The 22,448-nt window shown below is 41.9% G+C and overlaps 1 protein-coding gene across 1 annotated transcript in view; it reads left to right on the top strand.

Annotated features, from left to right (window-relative positions):
* The window catches only part of WWTR1 (WW domain containing transcription regulator 1), a 140,113-nt gene that overhangs the window by 73,004 nt on the left and 44,661 nt on the right, over positions 1-22,448 (top strand). The window contains exon 3 of the mRNA XM_040480461.1: positions 10,798-10,934. Coding sequence (XP_040336395.1) covers positions 10,798-10,934 — 137 coding nt within the window. The remainder of the gene's footprint in view (positions 1-10,797; positions 10,935-22,448) is intronic.

Raw genomic sequence — 22,448 nt, 5'->3', positions numbered from 1 at the left:
TCATGAAAAGGATGTTTTTATGCCCATTTTACAGTGGAGGACACTGAGGCCTGGACATGCTAGGTGAAGTTACAGTGTTCTCTTAACTGGTTCATAGCAGAGGCAAAGTTCAAAAACATACCGAGGGAACACCCTTGCTCACTTGGGTGATATTTTCAACCAAAGATGCCAAAAAATACATGTAAAAAGATATGTGGGCTGGGTTTAAAACATGAAACATAAGCAGTGTTGCCTGGTGATTATCTAGGTCCCCAGTAGTCCTCTCCCCTCCCTGCCTCCAGTGTTTCACTCAATCCCTGTTAATGCCTCAGTTTTTTTTTTTTCAGTTTTTTTTTAACGTTTATTTATTTTTTACATAGAGAGAGCATGAGTGGGGGAGGGGGAGAGAGAGAGAGGGAGACACAGAATCTGAAGCAGGCTCCAGGCTCCGAGCTGTCACCACAGAGCCCAGCGCAGGGCTCAAACTCACAAACCATGAGATCATGACCTGAGCTGAAGTCGGATGCTCAACCGACGGAGCCACCCAGGCTCCCTAATGCCTCCGATTTTGTCTTCGATCGTCCAGATCATTTCTTGCAAAATGGGACGCTGGCTCTGAAAAACACCTGCAGTCATTCTCCAGACGAGCGTTGGGGTTCTTGTCAGTCTCATTGCTAGTGCCAGCTGGGTCATGTCTTTCAACCATGTGCAGAAAGTCGCTCCGGTGACCAGAGCCCCGTGTGGCTCGTCCTCTTCTCATAATTGGGGAAAACAAAGCCAATGAAAAGGAATGGAATCTCTTCACATGAATGGAAGTGAAGCCAGAAGAATCCAGAAGAATTTTTGGTTTTTAGGGAGGTTTTGCCCTCTTCTTTGGGGCAAGTGACATTTAATTCAGTTGGCCCCACTGGAAGGCAGAGAAAGGAGGGCATATCCTGCGTTTAGTTGGGCTGGTTTATGTGCGGAGAGGGTTCAGAGCGGGTAAGCTGTGTGTCAGTGAAGAAGACACACCGGAAGAACCACTGGAAAAACAACACGTTGAAACGTGTTGGGCACGGAGAGCCTGGAAAAACAATTTTCAAAAGTATTTTAGAATTTAAAGTAGTTCCGTGGCTTAAAAACAAACTTCTTTTAAAAAATGATCGTGAGGGTAAAAGCTGCTTCCCAGATGTCAGACACAGTTGATAAGGGGAGCAGACCTAACACATAGCTACCAAGCTAGAGTGTCGGGCTCCGGACCATTTAGAATTACAACAAAAATAAGACTTGTGCTCTGTTAGCCTCCACGCCATTCATTATTTCTTTGCCGCTACCTCCCCGCCATTTTGATTGCCAGCTCCAAAGGCTCACTCTGGGTCATCTTCTGATACGTCCTTCTTGGAGCAAAAGACAACACAGGTACTTAGGACTGTCTGCCTGTTCAGGTGGCATGAATTCAACACTACACACCTAGCACATCCCAGCATAAGTATTTGGGGACAGCATCACTTCATCTGGAGCTTGGCGGTAGAGACAGTAACTAATCTGTCTTAACACTAGAAGGGACTGGCTGCCTTGGGCTTACTGATCGACAGTCTAACGTACAGAACGCCTAGTAGACTGTACGTTATAGGCCCTTGAAGCATTTGCAGTTGTAATTTTCACTACACCCCACATTTCCCAAAACTGATTTTGGGACTGAGTCCTCATGGAAGATACAGCCCCTTTGTAAATGATTGTCAAACGGATAAATGGTTGAATGCATTCCTCACGGCCTGTTGATAATTCTAGAATTCACCATTCATCTTTTCTCCACTTCTCCTCATTCCCATCCTGTGTTTTTGTTTGTGAAGAAGGAGAAAGTGGGAAAATATGTACAAGTACATATTTTATACTTGATATCTGGAAATTATAAAACAGTGAAATAAACTCTTACGTTGTTGTTTGGTTTCAACGGAAGAAATTTAATGTGATTTATAAATCTCTTAATAGCACTATTGATCCTGCATGAGAAGAGGAAAAAATGCTAAGTGTTAATAATAAAATTGCATTACAGCCAAAAGTTCTTTAGTAGCGCTCTTGGCCTACAGAAAACAAACAAACAAAAACCCAGTCCTTCTGTTCCTTCTGCTTTTTTAGGGAATAGGGAAAATAAGGCTAAGCAAGAGTTTGGCTCAGTTTGCAGGGGGGGGAGTTAGGTCTGCCCATGTTGGGTGATGTTGGGGACCTCAGTGGCGATGTCGGGTGCCTCTAACACAACGGCTCACCGTCTGAAGTGAGGTGGTCAGTGAATCACACCTTGGGGTTGTGTTGGTGAGTCACTGGCTTCCCGAAGTGGTTTTTTCCACATTCACAGTGTCCCCTCCTTTCCCACCCCAGCAACAACACACTGGGTAAGTAGAGCCCTGTAGGAACCACGGGTATTACAGCCTCGAGGGGGCTCACACTGTGCCTCGGGGCTGGCAGCAGCTGGCCTTGACTCAGCCTCTGCCCTGACGGAGCAGGTTCGGGAATGAGTCTGCCGAAAAGTCTGTGGTGCTCGGGGAAAAGGATTTGAGTAGATAGATCACCACAGCTGGCTGTGGCGGAAGTGCCAGGAGACCTTCCACGCTGCTGCGGCTACTACTGCTGCTAATTTAAACAAGGGGAGGCTTCTTGGCATGGCTGTGATGGAAGTCGAGGATTAGAGCCTGGTAGTTAAAAATACAATCGCTGCCATTCATTCAGAATTCCAGGGGACTCTGAAATGTTTGGCAAGTGAATGGTAGAGACCGGAAACAGGCACCAAAATAATGCTGCTGGTCTTGTATCATCTTTTATTAGAGGATCCTAAAAAATCCCCCATTTATGTATGAATTATCATTCCTATGTCATAGACTATACAGCTATGTTTGATGAGCTGCCTAAGTGAAAATCTGACCAGAACCTTTCAAGTATAAATTCCTTGTGGTTTCAAAGAAGGATGAGCTTTCTCATTAAGCACACTTCTATTATGTGAACAGTCACTTTTATTGTATGACATGAGGCAGTTTTCATGGCTTTGGGATTTAATCTGTGAATGGTACGAATGCTTTGCTAATGGATGTGTCAGCCATGTACCTTTGCAGCCTGACTTTCACCTCTTTGTGTCTTTTATTCTAATGTAATGCATCAGACTAGCGAGAGGGTACCGCTTAGGATTCGGGCAGAACAGAAAAAGAATTGTAGCCAAGTATAGTGCTGTGAAAGCTGCTTTGGGGCAAAGAATCATCGGTTAGGGTGACAATAGGAAGGTTGAAAATGTGGGAAGGAGGTTGATGGCTTTGGAAATAAAGTGAAACATCTATTCAACCAGGTAAAGAGCCAACACTTTATTTCTGATTGTCCATGTATTGTAGTTCAAAAGCCTACTCTCCATTATCCAGCTGGACTGATAGGGTTAAGCAGATGGGAACAATTTACTGAATGGCTATTAATCAGGTTGGGTTGCCGGTTTAGACGTGGGCTGTGAGCACAACTATGGGAGCTCCCCTTGCTGTGGGGCTACCCCTGCTATGAGGCTCCCCCCAGCTTTGGGGTTCATACTGTGATCAGTTTCCTCTATGTTCTGGTTTTAGGGGACAGCAGAGGAAGTATACTGGGGAGAGTGTACGTCTGGGCCTGGGAGAATTAGGGTGTGTGTATGCCAGCTGTCTTTGTTCTTGTGGTTAAGACCCACCTCTGATGTCAGTTGGAAGAACTAAGTACCACTGGCAAAAAACAAAACAAAACAAAAGGCGCCACTCAAAGAAATGCAAGATATGAGTAAGATATAATGTGTCATTTCCTAGGTCTGCAAATTTAAATAAGAACACACTGCCAGCATGTTTAATGTAATTGAAACGCAGGCAGCATTTATCCCTGAAATACAACAAAAAAAGTAAACCGCTTTTGCATATTTGTATTTTAATTCTAACTGGGGAACATTTCAGAACTTTAATGTGAGTCTCGGACAAGTCTTGCCATCTGGTACAGGATTAAGCATTGGCATAGCATTTGTTGTCTGCTGACAATGGGTCAAACTTACTTGGCAGGCTCTGTCTGGGAAATTATCAACCTCACGCAAATCTGTTTCAATTTCCATTTTTAACAAGGGTGGGTTTAATTGAACTGGTTCACAACAAGCAAGTTGCAAAGTTCATTTAGCACTTTTTAAGCACTTAATCTTCAGTGTATGTACATTTGCTATAACGTTAACAGGGTGGTAAACTGATCTCTTAAATTAAAAAAATATATATAATGTCTGATTTAAAAATATAAGACAATTTACTTATGCCCTAAACTGGGCTTGTGAATATTATGGGGGTTGCAGGGGCATTGTTTTGCAGATGCTTACTATGTGCAGAGAGAGTACTTTGCTATGCCCCATAGGGTCATTTCTGTCATCAAAAGAGCTTATGTTCCATTGGAAAAGAAATATTGGCACCCTCCAAGAAGAGAGAGTCAAGAGAGAAGTTGAAGAGAGCCTGGGATTGTCAGGGGACTGGATCCAAGTGGCACTGAGTGTGAACTGAGTTTTGAACCAGTCAGCCTTGGTTTTATGACCCCAGGCTGCCTTTAAATTCACATTTCATTGGTGTGGTTCTCTTTAACTGCCTAGCTAGTTTGTGGTGGAAAAGAAGAGGCTGGTTGGAGGCTACTTCTAAGTCCTGTCCTAACAGGTCTGTTGATTGCAGGGAGCCCTGAGTAATGTGTGACACTAATGTGAAACTCTAACATATTAAAGCCTTGACGGTGGAGAGGAGGGGGAGTAAAACGGCAAAGCACTTAGATTTAAAGATGAAAACTTTGCCCATAGAAATAGGCAAGCGGCTTATGTTGCGAAGAACTCTAAATTCTTTCAAAATCAAGCACTCAGGATCCTTTCTATTTTTATATCTTTGTATGCTTCCAGCAATACAAAATGTATTACATAGACCTTCTCTATTTCAGAAAGTCTTTGTTGTGTGGCTTCCTTCCATAAAGTTAATGTAATAGGTCATGGACTGGAGGATAAATTCATCTAAAAGCACCAGGCCTTGTCCTGGGCTGTAAGAAGCCGGTGGGTTCTATTTTTACAGATAAGATTTTATCATTGCCTTTAATGGTTCTGCTGCTAGTCAGGGTTTTATATTTACAAAATGCCTTTTATTTTTATACCTTCCTAGTGCATAATTAGTGCACAATAGGTGTACAATCTAAGCTTGTTGAGTAAACTTGAACCTATGTTGTGAGCTTTGGGCTTGAGGCCAGAGCTGCTACCTTCCGTGCATTCACTGCTAAGGAGGTGAGCTTGGAAAGCCCAGTGAACTGGCCGTGGAATCTGCAGGTGACTTTGGCTGTCATTAGTTTCCCTGAACAGACCTATTTCACCCTGCAACAAGGAACCGGTGTGTTTGTTAACTTCTTTTACTCCCGTCTCCTGGATCTGGGTGCTCAGGCCAGGATGAGTGAAGTGGCTTGTCCAACTAGGTCACACAGATCAGAGTAGCCTTAAAACTCAGATATGTGAAGGGCGCCTGGGGGGGTTCATTCGGTTGAGCATCCAACTTCGCCTCAGGTCATGATCTTGCTGTTTATGGAGTCCCGCATCTGGCTCTCTTCTATTAGGGCAGACCGCCTTCGGATCCTCTGCCCCTCCTCCCCTCCATCCCCCTCTGCCCCAAGTCTCCCCCCAAAATAAATATTAAAAAAAAACCCAACAAACTCAGATATGTGTGATGCCAAGACTTTGATCTTTCCAGAACAGTGTCGCACCAGTAGGTCTTCTTTCTGGAAGATGCCTACACGAGTAGTACTTTTATTTCACAGGCAGTGAGACTAAGAAGTGACTTGGATCCCAGCTGTCCTGGGGATAGGAGTCCAGAGGTGGGACGGAGAGTGGATTATCTGATTGAGAGGGTGGGGGAAGGGATGAAGGGCAGAGGAAAACCAGAAAGACGGAGGAAGGGAAGCCTGGAGGCCCTTGTGCTCATCAAGGTGAAAGGTCATGCAGGAGCCTGGAAGGAGGAAATAGGAGCTAAGTTAAAGATCCCCTGCAGGCCGATGGGAGGGACCAGGTGGTGAGTGGAGGGACATTGAGAGGTGAAGCTGCCTCTTCTGCTCATTTCAGTGACATTTCAACCTCAAACACAGAATTTCCGTAATAAATAAAATGGCTTTCTGAACTTGCATCTCTGTTGAGCAACATACTAATTCAAGAAGGAAAAATTATTTCACAAAACATAGCTTTCCATAAACTACTGTTTCCAGCCAAACGTCTTCTCAGAGAAGCGCTGACCTTCTTGCCCCTGAACACAAGCTGCAGTCCCCAACACCGAAGCTCTTTTTAGACCTGGATGCTTCTCTAAGGAGAGACTCCTGATGTGGTTGGAGGTGAGAAGTTGGTTTGTTCTTCCCTCGACTGTGAAAGACTGGGAAGTGAAGGCCACTCCTCTTATCTTTGTTATAGCCCCGCCCCCGGGGGCCAGGGTCTTTTGTGAATTACAGGGGTTTTTTTTGTTTTTTTTTTTTTTTGCCCAGGAAAAAGACCTTATGGTGTCGGGAAAAGTTTTCCTTATCCTTAGGAACTGGCATTTTTTTTCTTGATAAACAACATGGGGCCAGGTGATTAATTCCATTTCCCTCATTCTTCCTTTGGCCACCCAACAATTATGAGCCAAATCTACAGTTTAATAACATTTTAGTACCTTGTGACCTGCATGCCCATGCGTCATTTTCCTTTTTGTCATGTTGTGCTTTCATGATTATTTTTGTTTTTACTGCTTACGAAAACAATGCATGGCCACTGTTAAAAACCTGGAAAGTACAGGAGAGTTTGGTAAGGAAAAAAAGCACCCGTGGGCCTATAACTTGTATGTATACCCGTAAATAGTTTGATACCTTTTTTCCTTTTTTGTTCGATTTTTTAAAATATGAGAACTGTACAGAATATGTATTCATTGGACACACATATATGAGCAGATTGAATATATATGTAAATTTTCAGGAGAAATTGGGCTTTTAAAAACAGCAGAGACATTTGGTTGAATAGGACTGGGCAGCAAGGGAGGAATGAAATCAGGAAAGAGGTGGGAGTAGCAGGGAAGTCAGGATTAATCCTAAACTGTGGGTCCTGGCAGACAGTAAGGTTACACTGAGAAATTCGAGAAAGGAAATGAGTCAGTAACTCAGAGGGAGCGGAGATGAGACAGCAGTGTGAAAGAGCCAGTGGCTTAGCCTGCGTTCGGGAACGGGGTGACAGGAGCTAAACGTTTCGAACAATAGCAGAATTTAGCTTTCAAATCAAATCATCAGCAGTGTATTAAGTTCTTGTGAGCAATGCTCTTGCTTTTGGCATTCAGACTGGGAGCCACCCTGGACTTCATAGAAGCCGAGCCTTAAAGCAAAGCTGACGTCGGGTCGACTGGTGGGTCTGCAGAGGCTGGGAATTCGAGTGGCTTTCTTCTCAGAGTGGTTTCTGAGCAATGAGAACTGCTCACTTAAGAAAGACTCCCTCTTGTACTCTAGTCTTTGGGGAATACTGTGAGTGACACTTTTAATTAACAAATCTGCTGGGAACAAAACTCCTTTAAAAGCGTTGGCTGGGTATGGGGTTGGAAGGGTGGGCTGAGGAGGCTCCCACGGCCCTGGGGGAGTTCTCGGACTTGAAGCCACGTTTGAGTTGTGCCTCGTTGGCGTCAGACCTCTCTGGGATGGGGCCAGAGTGCCCTCCCAGAAAGCCCCAGCACTCTGTCCCAGGCGGTGGAGGCCAGCCTGTTGTGGTGGCAGTCCTTCGGCAAGCTGGGCTCGTTTTTACCACTCAGCTGTGGGCCTTTCTGCTCTCCCCAGTTTTGGGGGCCACAGCCCACTGGTTCAGGATGGGGAAGGAGAGTGGGGACCAGCCTTTGGGAATGCATCGTTCCGGCTCCTGTGTCATTCCTACCACTATCCCCAGCAGTGTCCTTAAGTGTCTTCCACTGCGTCACTCTGTCTCACCGTGGCCATGCTCATACTGCTTCTGGCACAGCACCAGGACCCATGGTCTCAGGGGGTCTGAGAAGGGCTCATGAGAGAGAGAAGAATTCCTTTCCTTCTGGTGCCATTGTGGAAAGCATGCAGGGCATACCTACCTTGGAAAACATGTTTTAATAGTGTGGGTCCTGAAGGGATGGTTAGTCAAAGGGTTTCTTCGCTCTAATTACTTGGCTAAAGGGAGTTTACTCAACTCTGACATCCTCATCAATTGGTTCCTCACTCTGAAACGACTATGACAAATCCCCTGAGGCTGGTTATGAGTTTCCACTTGACCAAAAGTTGACAAAAGGATTTTATGAAAGCTTTCACAGAATTACAATTCTTAAACTGAAGGTATAAATGAGACCATTGTTTCTTTCCTTTATCGTCTTTTTGCGCTGGAGTAAGTGATTCTCATTTCTTTATTTAGGTCCTACCCTCCCCCCCCCCCCCCCTTGTGTTCTTCTTAACAAGACAGTCTTGGTTTTAAAATTTTTATTCTTCCTAGTTCATTTAAAAAACAATTTTTTTTTAATGTTTATTTATTTTTGAGACAGAGAGAGACAGAGCATGAACAGGGGAGGGTCGGAGAGAGGGAGACACAGAATCTGAAACAGACTCCAGGCTCTGAGCTGTCAGCACAGAGCCTGTCGCGGGGCTCGAACTCACGGGACCGCGAGATCATGACCTGGGCTGAAGTCGGACGCTCAACCGACTGAGCCACCCAGGCGCCCCACATTTTTTATTATATTTTTGAAAACTGTCGATGGCTTTTACAGTATGGAAACTCAACAGTTAAACTTAATTTTGCTTCCTTTATATCAAGCCTGACTTTTATTTATTTATTTTTTAATCACACTTTAAATGAGGCCTTCTTGGGAAGGCCTTTCCCTTTCTTGGGAAAACATCCAAGCTTTCACTCAGGCAGTGGATGAGTTCCCCATGGCAATAACTTGCTGTCTAGGATAAAGAAGTCTGAAGAGGAATTTTAGCAGCATTCATTTAGCAGCATTCAGATGTGAGGAAACACGCCAGAGAAGAGACAAATAAAACTCCAGGGCCAGGAATTAACAGTGATTTGGGATTAAATTGAATGATAGTAATAGTGGTTTGCGTTGCTAAAGATTCAAAGGAGGCCATTGTCATTCAAAATTAAGGTGTGTTTAATGAAAGGACAATCATGCTTCTTTTCAGGTGGATCTGGGAAGGTCCCTAGTGTGTGGGGGTTTGCCTAACAAATAGTTTGGGAGAGGTAAACCTAGTTGCAAGGCATAGAACAAAAGGCTGACGTTTGGTTTTTGCGGTCAGCTTTTGTGGTCTTTGATCAATATATAAAAAGCACTCTGGGGCGCCTGGGTGGCGCAGTCGGTTGAGCGTCCGACTTCAGCCAGGTCACGATCTCGCGGTCCGTGAGTTCGAGCCCCGCGTCAGGCTCTGGGCTGATGGCTCAGAGCCTGGAGCCTGTTTCCGATTCTGTGTCTCCCTCTCTCTCTGCCCCTCCCCCGTTCATGCTCTGTCTCTCTCTGTCCCAAAAATAAATAAATGTTGAAAAAAAAAAAATAAAAAAAAAAAAATAAAAAGCACTCTGATACAATTCGTGAAACAAAGTTACAGCGCGAGATGAATATGCTCATCTTTAAAAGAAAAATATAATGAAATCTCAAAAAAGTTTTTGGGGGCACCAGGGTGGCTTAGTTGCTTCAGCATCTGACTCTTGATTTTGGGTTAGGTTATATTCTTACGATTCCGTGAGTTCGAGCCCCGCATCAGGCTCTGCACTGACAATGTGGAGCCTGCTTGGGATTCTCTCTCTCCCCCTCCTCTCCTCCCCTGCTTATGTGCGCATGCTCTCTCTCTCTCTCTCTCTCTCTCTCAAAATAAATAAACTTCAGGGGAAAAAAAAGAGATGATGGTGATGGTGTGCGGTAGGGCACATAAGTTACCAAGAATGACTTACGTTGTGGTTTGGGAGGAGGCAGACAAAGCTGGAGGTCTTGTCCCTCTTTCTAAGAACATATGGAAACTCTAGGCAGCAGCTTATGTTGTACCAGTTTCTCTGAGATTAAGTCACAATATAAATACTGGAAGTTGTGTATGACCAAAGTCTAATCATGTCTTTTCCCTCAGAAACCTTCATGCTTTGACATTTGGGCTTCTCCATAATCTGGCACTTGCCGGTCTTCCTACGCTTAATTCCTGCTACCCCGTCCTCCAGCTAAACAGTTGTTAACCTTGCTTAGTAGAACATAAGCTTCTTGGGAGTTTTATGTGTCACCTGCTTGGACCTCACAGTGCCTTCCTTGCTCTTAATAAGAGCTCAGTAGTGTCATATTTACGAGGTTGGTTTCAAGAGTTCTGTCTTTGGCTGGTACTGACAGAGGTGTCCTCATTATGTCAATTACATGAGCCGGGGAGCGTGGGAGGCTTGGCGGGGCGGGAGGGCCCGGTCTTGCTTTGGGAGAGGAGTTCACACCATGGCATCCCCATGATTGAATGGCGGGGAAGCACCTGAGGAGCTGAGGACCGAAGGATCCTTGACTGGGACAGGATACACTGGTGAGGCAGAAAGCCTTTACGAGGGTTTTTGCATGTAGGGACAGCTAGGACAGCTAAGTCATGGGCTCGTATTCAGAGAGTTCCCTGCAAGATCCCCAATGGGGCCCTTGGATGGAGGGGTATGTGGGCACGCGTGACCTTGGATGAAAACAAACACAATGTGTCAGCCATCTGTAAGCAGATCCTAAGGGAAGAAGAGCCGGCGTCATTTAACACTTGTGCTGTTGTTGGTGATGGTGATAATGATGATCGTGCTGACAATTAAAAAGATCATTGTTTTCCTTCTTTTAGTCACATAGAAAAAATCACCACGTGGCAAGACCCTAGGAAGGCGATGAATCAGTCCCTGAATCCGATGAACCTCCACCCTGCTGCCACTCCCACCCCGGCACCCCAGAGGTCCATGGCCGTGTCTCAGCCAAACCTCGGTAAGCCTAAAGCTTTCACCTGGAGGTGAATGAACAAGTGTTAAACCAAGGGGCTCTGGAGCTCAGAAGCAGCTCTGGTTGTCTCAGTGCCTCCTCATGCACCCCAGATAGCTCTTGGGTGCATTACACTGCCACCACCTTTGCCTTCCTTCCTGGCCCCTTTTCTACCACCTCGCACTCTTGCTACCTAGGTTTATGCTAAGGTTACGGCATCTCTTTCAATTGTCTTTACTGGAGTTTTTTGAAAAATTACTTAGGCCTCCTCTCATTCATCCAAGTCGGGTACATACCCCCATTCTGTGAATTTGGTCCCTGAAGACTGCCAAAGGTACAATTCTGGCCTCCAATCCCTTTCCTTCCTTCTTTTATTATAATTATTTTGCATAACGTGTGATTGACACCAGGCTTGGTGCTTTCATGCCTTATCACATTAAACTCACAACAACCCTACAAGGAGTGGTGACATTCCTATTTTATGGATAAGGAAACTTTCCCAAGGGCATACAGCTTGTGGATGACAGGGTCTGGAGTTTCAACTGAGGCTGCTCTGACTTTAGAGTGCATTTAGCCTTTATGTGATTTGCAGGTGGCTTCTCAAGACACCTGCCCCGGGACAATGCAGCTCACCCTTGACTTCATTTAGAATGCTTAAATGTAGTGGCGCCTGGGTGGCTCACTTGAGTGTCTGACTCTTTGATTTCAGCTCAAGTCTTGATCCCAGGGTTGTGCATTGGGCCCTGTGCTGAGCGTGGAGCCTGCTTAAGATTCATTCCCTTTCTCTCTTTCTCTCTCTCTGTCTCTCTTGGCACCTGGGTGGCTCAGTTAATCATCTGACTTCAGCCCAAGTCATGATCTCACAGTTCGTGGGTTTGAGCCCTGCATTGGGCTCTCTGCGGCTAGCACAGAGCCTGCTTTGGATCCACTGTCCCCCTTCCCTGCCCCTCCCCTCCCTCTCAGAAATAAAATAAACATTAAACAAAGTAATAATGCATTAAAAAAGCTTCTCTTTCCGGGCACCTGGGTGGCTCAGGTCAGTTGAACGTCCGACTTTGGCTCAGGTCATGATCTCGCGGTTTGTGGGTTCGAGCCCCACGTCAGGCTCTGTGCTGACAGCTTGGAGCCTGGAGCCTGCTTCAGATTCTGTGTCTCCCTCTCTCTTTTCCCTGCCCCCGCTCTCTCTCTCTCTCTCTCTCAAAAATAAACTTAAAAAAAAATTAAAAAAAAAAAAATTCCCTCTCTCTCAAAATAAATAAATAAATAAACATTAAAAAAAAGTCTCTCTTTCTCTCCCTGTCTGTCCATTCCCTGCTTCTGTGAGAGCTCTGTCTCTCTCTCTTTTAAAAAAAATGCTTAAGTATGATTTTAGAATTGAGAAAAGATTATTTTCTGCTAATTGCCTTTACCTTAGAACTAAAATTCTTCCCACTAGAGATAATCAGATGTGAATGAATACACAGCAGCAACATAACTAATTAGCTTCTGTGGTAGGCATTTTCCCTGCTTCCAAAGGCTAAAAATAGGAGGATACTTTTAAAGTCTTATAAAAGATGATGCCATTTTCAGATAACTTTTCCATTTAAGATCAGATATCCAGATACTGCTTTGTACACAGAATAGTTAATTTTAGCGTGAAAAGAGTCTCTTGTTGGATTTTTTAGGAATGAGCAGGATAAAAAAGGGAGCATTATTCCCAGACACCTTCCTTCATACTGTGACTTAGCCAAAGTGAGTATGAACTCAAGTAAACCCGAGTTAGCTTCAAGTAAATATATTGTCTGTTCTGCCAGGAAGTCTGGATCTACCATTTTAAAGCTTGCAGATGTAAAATATATCCAAAAAGCAAATGACTTGGAATAACTTCTGTTGTGTCCCGTATCTAAAGGGCAGATCAAGGAAAATGGTACAAATGCTTCTACCAACAGTGGTAAACCAAAACTTCCCATGAGTCATTTGTCCCCAATATATAAGAGCTCAAATAGAAAGCAGTTGCAAGTATAGTAAAGAAACCACAAATTAGGTAGCATTAGACTAGTTTCAGTCTTTCTTTTAGCCATCTAGCTTTCATGAAAAATTCTAAAGACTGATTATTAAAGTATTAACTTTAATTTTGTAATGTATTATAATTGGAAAAAATCTTTCATGGACTTGGTTAAAAAAATTCAAACACTTTTTCAAAGCACTGTTCACAAAGTAAACTTTTTTCAGGTCCCCATTCCTTTTTTTTTTTAAGTTTATTTATTTTGAGAGAGAGTGCACGCGCGTGAGCAGGGGAGGGGCAGAGAGACGGTGGGAGAGAGAGAATCCAAAGCAGACCCTGCACTGTCACCACAAAGCCCGATGCGGGGCTTGAACTCATGAACCATGAGATCATGACCTGAGCCGAAATCCAGAGCCAGATGTTTAACTGACTGAGTCACTCCGATGCCCCCTGAATCCCCATTCCTTAGTCCTGGAGTCTTCTAGTGCTTCCAGTCATGGGTATGTGTTTCTTCACACGAATGCTAGTGTATTATACCTACTGTTCTTCACCTTGCCTTTTCTGCTTCTATATCTGTACATACAGAGTTGCCTTCTTTTAAAAGATTTCCTAGTAGTCCCACATATTGATACACCTGGCACCCCCATCTGATGGATATTTAGGTTGTCACTATTGTGTGTTGCACAATACTGGAATGAATATCCCTGTTTATGTGGTACTTGTCTTCATTTTAAAAAATTGTGCAACACGTAGAAAGTGGACTAATTAAAAGGAACTTGAATGCTTGAAACTGTTTAACAATGAAGGCACATGTGGGTCAACCTGTGCACCTGAGCCACCTCTTTCCTCACAGAAGCACAATTGGTTAGTAAAGTATATCTAAACAAATTGTAATCTGAATGTGGGAAACGTGTTTACCTATTCCTGAGTTAAAATACCTTAGTTTCCACATTTCTAATAAATCGAAGCAGTAAATTTCTCAAGACACACATTCTGGGTTTTTTTCCTAATAATATTTAAATATTTGTCCATTACACAGTGTGTTGCTAGCCCACACCAAATCACAGACACGTCCTAAGGATAGAAATATAACAGGGGGGCGCCTGGGTGGTTCGGTCGGTTGAGCGTCCGACTTCGGCTCAGGTCATGATCTCACAGTTCGTGGGTTCGAGCCCCTTGTCGGGCTCTGTGATGACAGCTCGGAGCCTGGAGCCTGCTTCGGATTCTGTGTCTCTCTCTCACTCTCTGTCTCTCTCTGTCTCTCAAAAATAAATAAATGTAAAAAAAAAAAAAAAAAAGAAAAGAAATATAACAGGGAATGCCAAGTGAGCACCAAAGACTGGGGATAATTTACAGAGTCATAATGTGGTCTTAATAATAAGTGATTTACTCAGAATATGTTATTTCAAGCTATAGCTCTATCCGTAGTTCATACTCTTCACTATCAGTGTTTAAAAAATATAAAGAGCAAATCCTTCTACTTTTTGAATCTAGAATTTTGGTCTTTTCAATATAATGTAACTAATAGCTAAGTGAACTTAATTGGTGTGTCTCCTTTATAGGGAGGTATTTATGTATGTATGAAAATGTCAAAATATAGTTAATATTATTATGAGATGATAAAATTAGTACCTTTTATAAGATAATTTTACGCATTTCTAGAACTGTGATATAATCTTTGATATTGCTTAATACATTCAGAAATAAATCTCCTTTTTTTAAAAAAAATTTTTTTTTTTAACGTTTATTTATTTTTGAGACAGAGAGAGACAGAGCATGAACAGGGGAGGGGCAGAGAGAGAGGGAGACACAGAATCTGAAACAGGCTCCAGGCTCTGAGCTGTCAGCACAGAGCCCGACAAGGGGCTCGAACCCTTGGACTGTGAGATCATGACCTGAGCCGAAGTCGGACGCTTAACCGACCGAGCCACCCAGGCGCCCCAATAAATCTCCTTTTATTGGGATTCTGCTTTACTGTAGTTTAGGTATATGGATTTGGGAATCAGACTGTTAGAATTTGATACATGGCTCTGTCCATTACTAGCTTCATGACCCTATGAAATTACTTAATTTTGCCTCAGTTTCCTTATATGTAAAATGAGGATTATTATCACAGTATGAAGAGATTATATGAATTTATATGTGTAAAGTGCTTAGATGTGGTGCCTGGGACATAACAAGCTATAATTATTTTATTCTTATTACTAACATTATTCTTTGTGGAAGGAAAACTTTTATTTTCTACTTTATTCAATTTTAGGATGTTAGATTTGAAGATAATTTCATTGTTCATCATAAAAGCTCACGAGAAACAAAAGATTTATTTTGGGCGAGTTAGAGTATAAAGTGCTTTAAATTAGGAACACTGTTCATTACTTTCAGTGAGGATAGCACCCTCTGGTGGAAATATTTTAGCACCCCCCCCCCAAGCTTATCCATGGATATCTTATTTTTTTAGTACATCTATTCCTGAAATGTAATTTGCAAGTCCAATCATATTTTAATTGGTAGAGAAGAAACCTGTCACTTAAAGGCATTGAGTGACTTTGTAAAAATGGAGCAAACTTTTGTCAGGCTGCATCAGTATCCAGTGAAAAAGCATCTATGCAGCATGGCAGATTTGTTACGTATCTAAACTCACTGACTTTTCAAATGCCTAAGTAAAATGAAATTGACTCTGCAGGAGAGAAATGAAAAAGACAAATTTTTTTTTTCTTTTTTTCTTTTTCTTTTTCTTCTTTTGCATTTTATTTCAAATAACCATCTCTGGCTTGGTCTAGTTTTTAATTCAGATTTTTGTTTTTGTATCTGCCAAATCAGGTTTCCTGTCAGGTTTTGTCCTATTTGATTCTGTCTGAGCACCTTGGTGACCTTTGCATCTCGGTCCCCAGAGATGCCTACTGAATGGAAGAAGAAAGGAAGACCTTGGAGAACTTCAAAGAGTAAAGAGGAGAGATTACCTCTGGGTGGAAGCCATATCATTTGGGGGCCCACAACTTGCTTAGAATCACAGCTTTTATGTAATAGTGAAGGCAGAAAATGATTATACATATGAAAGTTGATTATATTTTTTTTTCATAACACAAACCAGGCAGGACCTTGCATCTTTTAAATGGGTTGTTCTTCTCATTAATCACTATTAAAACCTACTAAATTTTTTGGAAGGGGGGAAAAATGAAACAGGAAAAAAAAGGACTCTCCCTTTCTATTCTAACATATAGGACAATGGGCTTGGGGGAAAATGGGGCCTGCTAAGGAAATCTGGTTAGGGTGTTAGGGCAGTGATAGGGGTAGAGTGGAGGCAGGAGACCTTTCTGTATAGTGGTTGATGGGAGGAACGTGGAGTCCCAACTGAGTCTCTCTTGGGTTAGACATTTACTAGTTTCGTTTATCAGCCTCTCTGAGTCTGAGTTTTCCTTATCTGTGAAGTGGTGATAATGAGAGCAGACATCCCTAGCTACTGCGATCCCTACCTCATGCAAGTCGTCTTGAGTACCTCAGTACTCAACGTACAGAAAGGCCCCAAAGAAGTATGTTGTTGAAACTGTTATTGGTAGCCGGTAGCCTGATTTTCCCTCACTTTTCTGGCCCGTGTGCACTCTGAGGAAGAGGCTGTGGTGTGCATTGTTACAAAGCCATCCTGTTCCTCCCTCAGGAAAACCCAACCACGATTCCCACAACTTGGATCGTTTGGGCACTTTTGCTCACATGTTGCAAATATAATTTTGTTGACCCCAGACAGCAGTTGGGGGAACATGAGGAGGCGTATGTGCTCGTGACCTGTCCCTTTCTCCATTGTATTGTTAACAGGGAGTTTGTGAAGAGCAGGCACACTCAAGTTCCGTGCGAAGGACATTTCCCCCTCGACAAGTGTGCCAGCATCAAGGTTTTCCCGTTTCTCAGCACACAAATAGTTGAATCATGAGGCAACTTAAAATATCCCCGTATTTTAAAATATTACTGCCAAGAGAAAGTGAATTTTGCCCTTTTGGTGATAATCCTAGTGATCATAAACCATGGTGTGCTGGGCTCCTGTCACACATTAACAGACCTCTTTGTTGGAGCGAGGCCCCGACCTGGGGTGCCAGTATCCTCCCAGACAGAACAGGAAAAATAAAGACTGTATAACAACTTCACCAGACTACCAGCCCTAGCCGGTTCAGAAACTTTGGTAAAGTGCAGCCAGAGGGTATTTTTAATGCTATAGGAATTTTTAAAATCACACACACACACACACACACACACACACACACACACACACACACTCACTCTCTCACTCTCTCACTCTCTCACTCACTCACTCACTCACTCATTCTCTCTCTCTTTGAAGATGTGCTGTTCACCAGGCCAGAGTCTAAGTCCTCCCGGTCTGTCTTGATTTGTACTTCAAATTATAAACACATGTGTGTGTTTTTCTTTTTTGCAGGGCATGCTTTTCAAGACAAGATGGAAAATCTTGTCTGTGCTCAGTTTGGTAAATTGGCTTATTCTTCCCTCTAGGAAGTGTATAAAAGCACTTAAAAACATTTTATCAGCAAATAAAATAGCTAAGGGACACTGAAGTCTAGTGTTGTTTAAACCACATAGAAAGGTATCCTAAGGTTTGCTCAAAGTGAGATTTATATGTAGGCTATCTTTTTTTGTTGTTCTTTTTCCAATTTTTTTCTCTTTTTTCCTAGTCTAATTTATGTGGTAAGTTCGTGGCAGACACATCTGGCTACTGTGATTTTTCCAGCTCTGATATTCCCTCTACTTTTTGAACTTTGTGGTCTCTGAAGCATAAATTAGCCCAGTGTGCACAAGCACATACACACAAACCCAAAGACAAACTGAAAAACCTTCACACTTTACGGGAGGGGGTAGAGTGATAAGGCATTGGTAGGAATGTGGTGATAAAAAAGTGGGCACATATGGCGGGGAAGGAAGATTGGTGGGCACAGGGAAAAAGGGAAGGGGTTCTGGTTAAAAAGGCTTTTTTTCTTGATTGGAAAAAAAGAAGGAGCGGTTTTCTAAATATCTAAATACCATAGAAATCACTATTTTTGTCTTAGATTTGGAGGAAGCCATCAATTGTCAAAATTCACTCTATCTAATCAGCCTTATTGAAGACTTCTCTTCTTTGGAGTTTCCAAAAAGAGATTCATTACAGTTTTTTTTTTTTTCCTTTTAGGCTTTTTAAAGATATGTGAAATGAGGGCTAAAACATTACTATTTTTTTTTTTTAATTTTTAAAAAATGTTTATTTTTGAGACAGAGAGAGGGAGACAGAGAGTGAGTGGGGGAGGGGCAGGGAGAGAGAGGGAGACACAGAATCCAAAGCAGGCTTCAGGCTCTGAGCTGTCAGCAAGAGCCCAATGCGGGCTCGAAGTCACAAACTAGCGAGATCATGACCTGAGCCGAAGTTGGATGCTTAACCAGCTAAGCCACCCAGGCACCCTTAAAAACAGTATTAAATTGACTAATTCAGTTACTTTTATGCAATAAAGTGAGATGTAATAGTGTATAAGGAAATGTGTTTCCTTATGTAAATGTGTTTCCATATGTATATTCCATTTATCTTAATATGGATGAATCTCTTTTTTAGATCAGTACAGTTGACCCTTGAACAACGTGGGGTGGGAGACCCAAATTCCACATGTAACTTTGGTTCCCCCAAAACTTAACTACTAATAGCTTACTATTGACCCAAAGCCTTAACTGCTAATGTAAACAGTCAACTAACACGTATTTTGTATGTTATATGTATTATATACTGTATTCTTACAATAAAGTAAGCTAGAGAAAAGGAAATGTTAGGAAAATCACAAGAGAAAATACATTTATAGTACTTTATTGTAAAAAATCAGCACGTAAGTGGATCTATGCAGTTCAAACCCATATTGTTCATGGATGAATAAATATTAGGTGATAAACACTTGTAGATTTTATTATGTGAAATTTAGAAATTTAGATAGAAAATCTCTTTGGTAAGAAGTGTCAAGAGCCATGAAAAATGTTTGATGCTACACTTTTCCTAAGAAAATATTCTCTAAGATAAAATTCCTATGTAGTATGCTTAGATGAACACTTTGGAAAATTGTGTACACAAAGAAGGGTTATTTATAATAGCGCCACCCTTAGGGGCGCCTGGGTGGCGCAGTCGGTTAAGCTTCCGACTTCAGCCAGGTCACGATCTTGCGGTCCGTGAGTTCGAGCCCCGCGTCGGGCTCTGGGCTGATGGCTCAGAGCCTGGAGCCTGTTTCCGATTCTGTGTCTCCCTCTCTCTCTGCCCTTCCCCCGTTCATGCTCTGTCTCTCTCTGTCCCAAAAATAAATAAAAACGTTGAAAAAAAGAAAAAAAAATTTTTTATAATAGCGCCACCCCCAAGTAATTGCCTGCAATACAAAAATAAATGTATTTGTAACCATTAAAATAATAGTTATAAGGATTCTGTGGCACATGGAGAACTTTATTGTCTTACTCTAATTTTATAAAGCAGAAAAAATTGTTTATTGTGAACTATAATTTTGTTTTTTAAAAAAATGACTGTTTAGTTTCTCCTTTCCCTCAGACTTTGCTCTCCATCTGTGTATTTCTAGCCCCTAGCCAAGTGCATTATGCATCACAGGTGCACCACTTTGTAGAGTTAATGTATTAGGTAAATCAATTATGTATTTTTGAATGTTAGTAGTGATTATAGTAAGCCTTTTTGATTGGGGGTGATTCCCTTTATATTCTCTGTAATGTGTTTATATTACCTTTATAATAGCCTAAAGGAAACAAAAAAAAAGAGAGAACCATTTGATGCCTTGAGCGTTTTTTATAGAGGGAGAGGAGGATGGGGTTTTGGGAAGAAGGCTCTAGGACCCATGTGCAATCCAGACAAAACCATGAATCCTTAAGGTTCTACAATTGACGGAGTCTGCCATTAACAAACGAGTAATTCCCTAGTCTCTAAGATCAGTGTTTCTCCCAGTGGGGATCCAGATCTAGCACTAGGAAGATCCCTTAGGGGCATTTGTTAAACAGGAGTCTTCAGAATCCAGTCATCTGATTGCTCCTTAAAAAGCAGTCATGGGCTGCTGCTGGAATAATGCCTGCCCCCCACCCCCTCTGGGAAATCTTGTTTCAGATGATGTAGATTGGAGTCTGGGAATGGGTGCTGTTTTCAGGTGCTCAGATGACCCTGGTCATCAGCCAGGTATGGGTATGGGGCATACCTGGTCATCAGCCAGGTATGGGTATGGGGAGCTACAAGACAATTGTGTGTTTTAGCATAGTGATCGGAGAATGCCATAATAATAAATGGCAGAAACCCACTCCAATGATCCATTCTTTACCTTCAGTTATCTGAAACAAATGCTGAATATGCTCACCAACTTTTTGACTGGGTTCTTTGTCCAAAATAGACATTTATTATGGCATTGGCATCTGTCATTTTGGCACTTGTTGGTGTTAGTATATACATGAGCATTGGATACGGGAATGCTGAAGCCACTTTCCAGAGAGTTTTGACCCCAATCACACCGAGTAAACTTTAAAAACAAGGGAATACATTGTACTTTGGGATCCAGTTTATTGAACTGTATTGTCTAAATTCACTCAGTAAGTGTGTAAGCTCCCCTCAAACTTTGCTTGCTGAGAATTGACCAGAAAATCAGACCTCTGTAGGGCTAAACTCCTGAAAAATTCGAGAGAGGCAGGCACTTCCTACCCCAAAGGAACGTAGAACCTCTTAGGAAGGGGGTAAAGGCCAGGGAAAACTTTTTTGAAGTCTCTTCTTTGTGTGTACTACCTCCATTATTTACTTATTTTTAATGGAGTCTAATTTTTTCACCAAGCTGTGGGTCTTTGTTGAGAGTTTAAAAAATAATTTTGACAGTTTTTGTAGTATCTGCTGGCTGGCTTCCAGTCTTTTGCCCTCAGGAACTTCCTTGTTGTGGGGAATTTCACCCAGTTAAAGTTTGAGGCGAAGGGATTCCGGGATGGTTTGTCCTTTGGCCACTTGTTCCAAATTAATAAGTGCTGAGTGACATTTGGGCATTCTTTGATCTCCTCTTCGGGGTGCCTGGTGATGTCCCTGCCTGTGTGTGATAATCACCTCCCCCACCCCACATCAACTGGAAGATTGATTTCTTCTTCCTTTCTGGAAGTCTAAATTTATTCCTTGGGTGTTTTGCAGTTGCTGGTGGTCAGGGACAGCTGTTCCACCATGCTTGACTCCGAATAATTCTCTGTGATGAAGTCAGCAAAATACTGTAAGAAGCCAAGAAAACAAAAGTCCTTCATGGTCTTTTCTCATTAAGTGCTGAAGAGAGGAAGATCACCCTCCTCTCCCTGGTTTAAAAAAAAAAAAAAAATCAGGAAAAGAAAAAAAATTAGGAAAAGATCCTAAACATATTTGAGGCAACAAGATTCAACAGTGTTCTTTCCCCCATATTATATAATTACTCTTTGGTCATTGTAGTACAGCTGATCAGCAAAAACTGAAAGAATAAAAAAACATTGTAATCTGACCATTCAAAATCACACAATGTTTTCTCATGTAGTATTCTTTTTTTTTTTTTCAATATAAATGTGAACAAAAAAGGTTGGAAAGTCTTTTATATTCTTTTTGTAGCCCAGTTTTCATTGAACATATCATGAACATCTTTTCATTTCAATTAATATTTTTCTACAGTATTTTTTGATTAGCGATTTTAATTAGAAAAGTAACACGAAAAATTCAAACAGTTCCAAAGAGTATTCATGAGAAGTAAGTCTCCTTCACACGAGGACCCCCAGTCCTTCTCTCTTCATCGAAAACATTGCTACCAGCCTCCTGTGTGTTCTACAAATACTCTACATACATATGTATGCTTGGGTGTATATGTCTTTTTTAAACTTAACGTATCCTAGAGAGCTTTCTAAATTCATATGTATAGATGTAGTCCTTCTTTGCCAGGAATATATAATATTCTACTATTGATGTACCTAATTTATTTAAACAGTCCCCTATGCTGGATATTTAGATCCTTTTCTAATTGTTCACTGTTACTAAACAGTGCTTCAGTGCTTAACATAATTAACATAATTCCTTTATAATTATGCTGTTTATGAATAAGATAATTTTGCAGAGGTGGGCTTCCTAAATCAAAAATTATGTGCATTTGAAGTTTTAATAGATGTTCTACTTCCCTCCAAAAAGGTTACACCCATTTACACCCTACCAACAGAGTATCAAAATGCTCCTTTCCTTCTATTCTGGCCAATAATGTCCATTATCAGACTTTTTAGTCTTTATAATTCTGATAGGTACAAACTGGATTCTCATTGTTTAATTCATATTTATAGTAAAACCTTGGTTTGTGAGTATAATTCATTCCAGAAACATGCTTGTAATCCAAAACACTGGTATATCAAGGTGAATTTCAAGAACCATTGACTCAGTTGTGATCCTGTGACATTCGGTATCACATTACTACTTGTATTGCAAGACATCGCTCATTTATCAAGTTAAAAATCATTAGAAATGTTTGCTCATCTTATGGAACACTGACAGAACAAGTACTCACAAG

Source organism: Herpailurus yagouaroundi, unplaced genomic scaffold (genome assembly GCF_014898765.1).
Source record: "Herpailurus yagouaroundi ecotype Mexico unplaced genomic scaffold, PumYag 159, whole genome shotgun sequence".
In the NCBI taxonomy this organism is placed as follows: domain Eukaryota; kingdom Metazoa; phylum Chordata; class Mammalia; order Carnivora; family Felidae; genus Herpailurus; species Herpailurus yagouaroundi.
The sequence above is the reverse complement of the archived record's forward strand: the minus strand, read 5'-3'. Positions and strand labels throughout refer to the sequence as shown.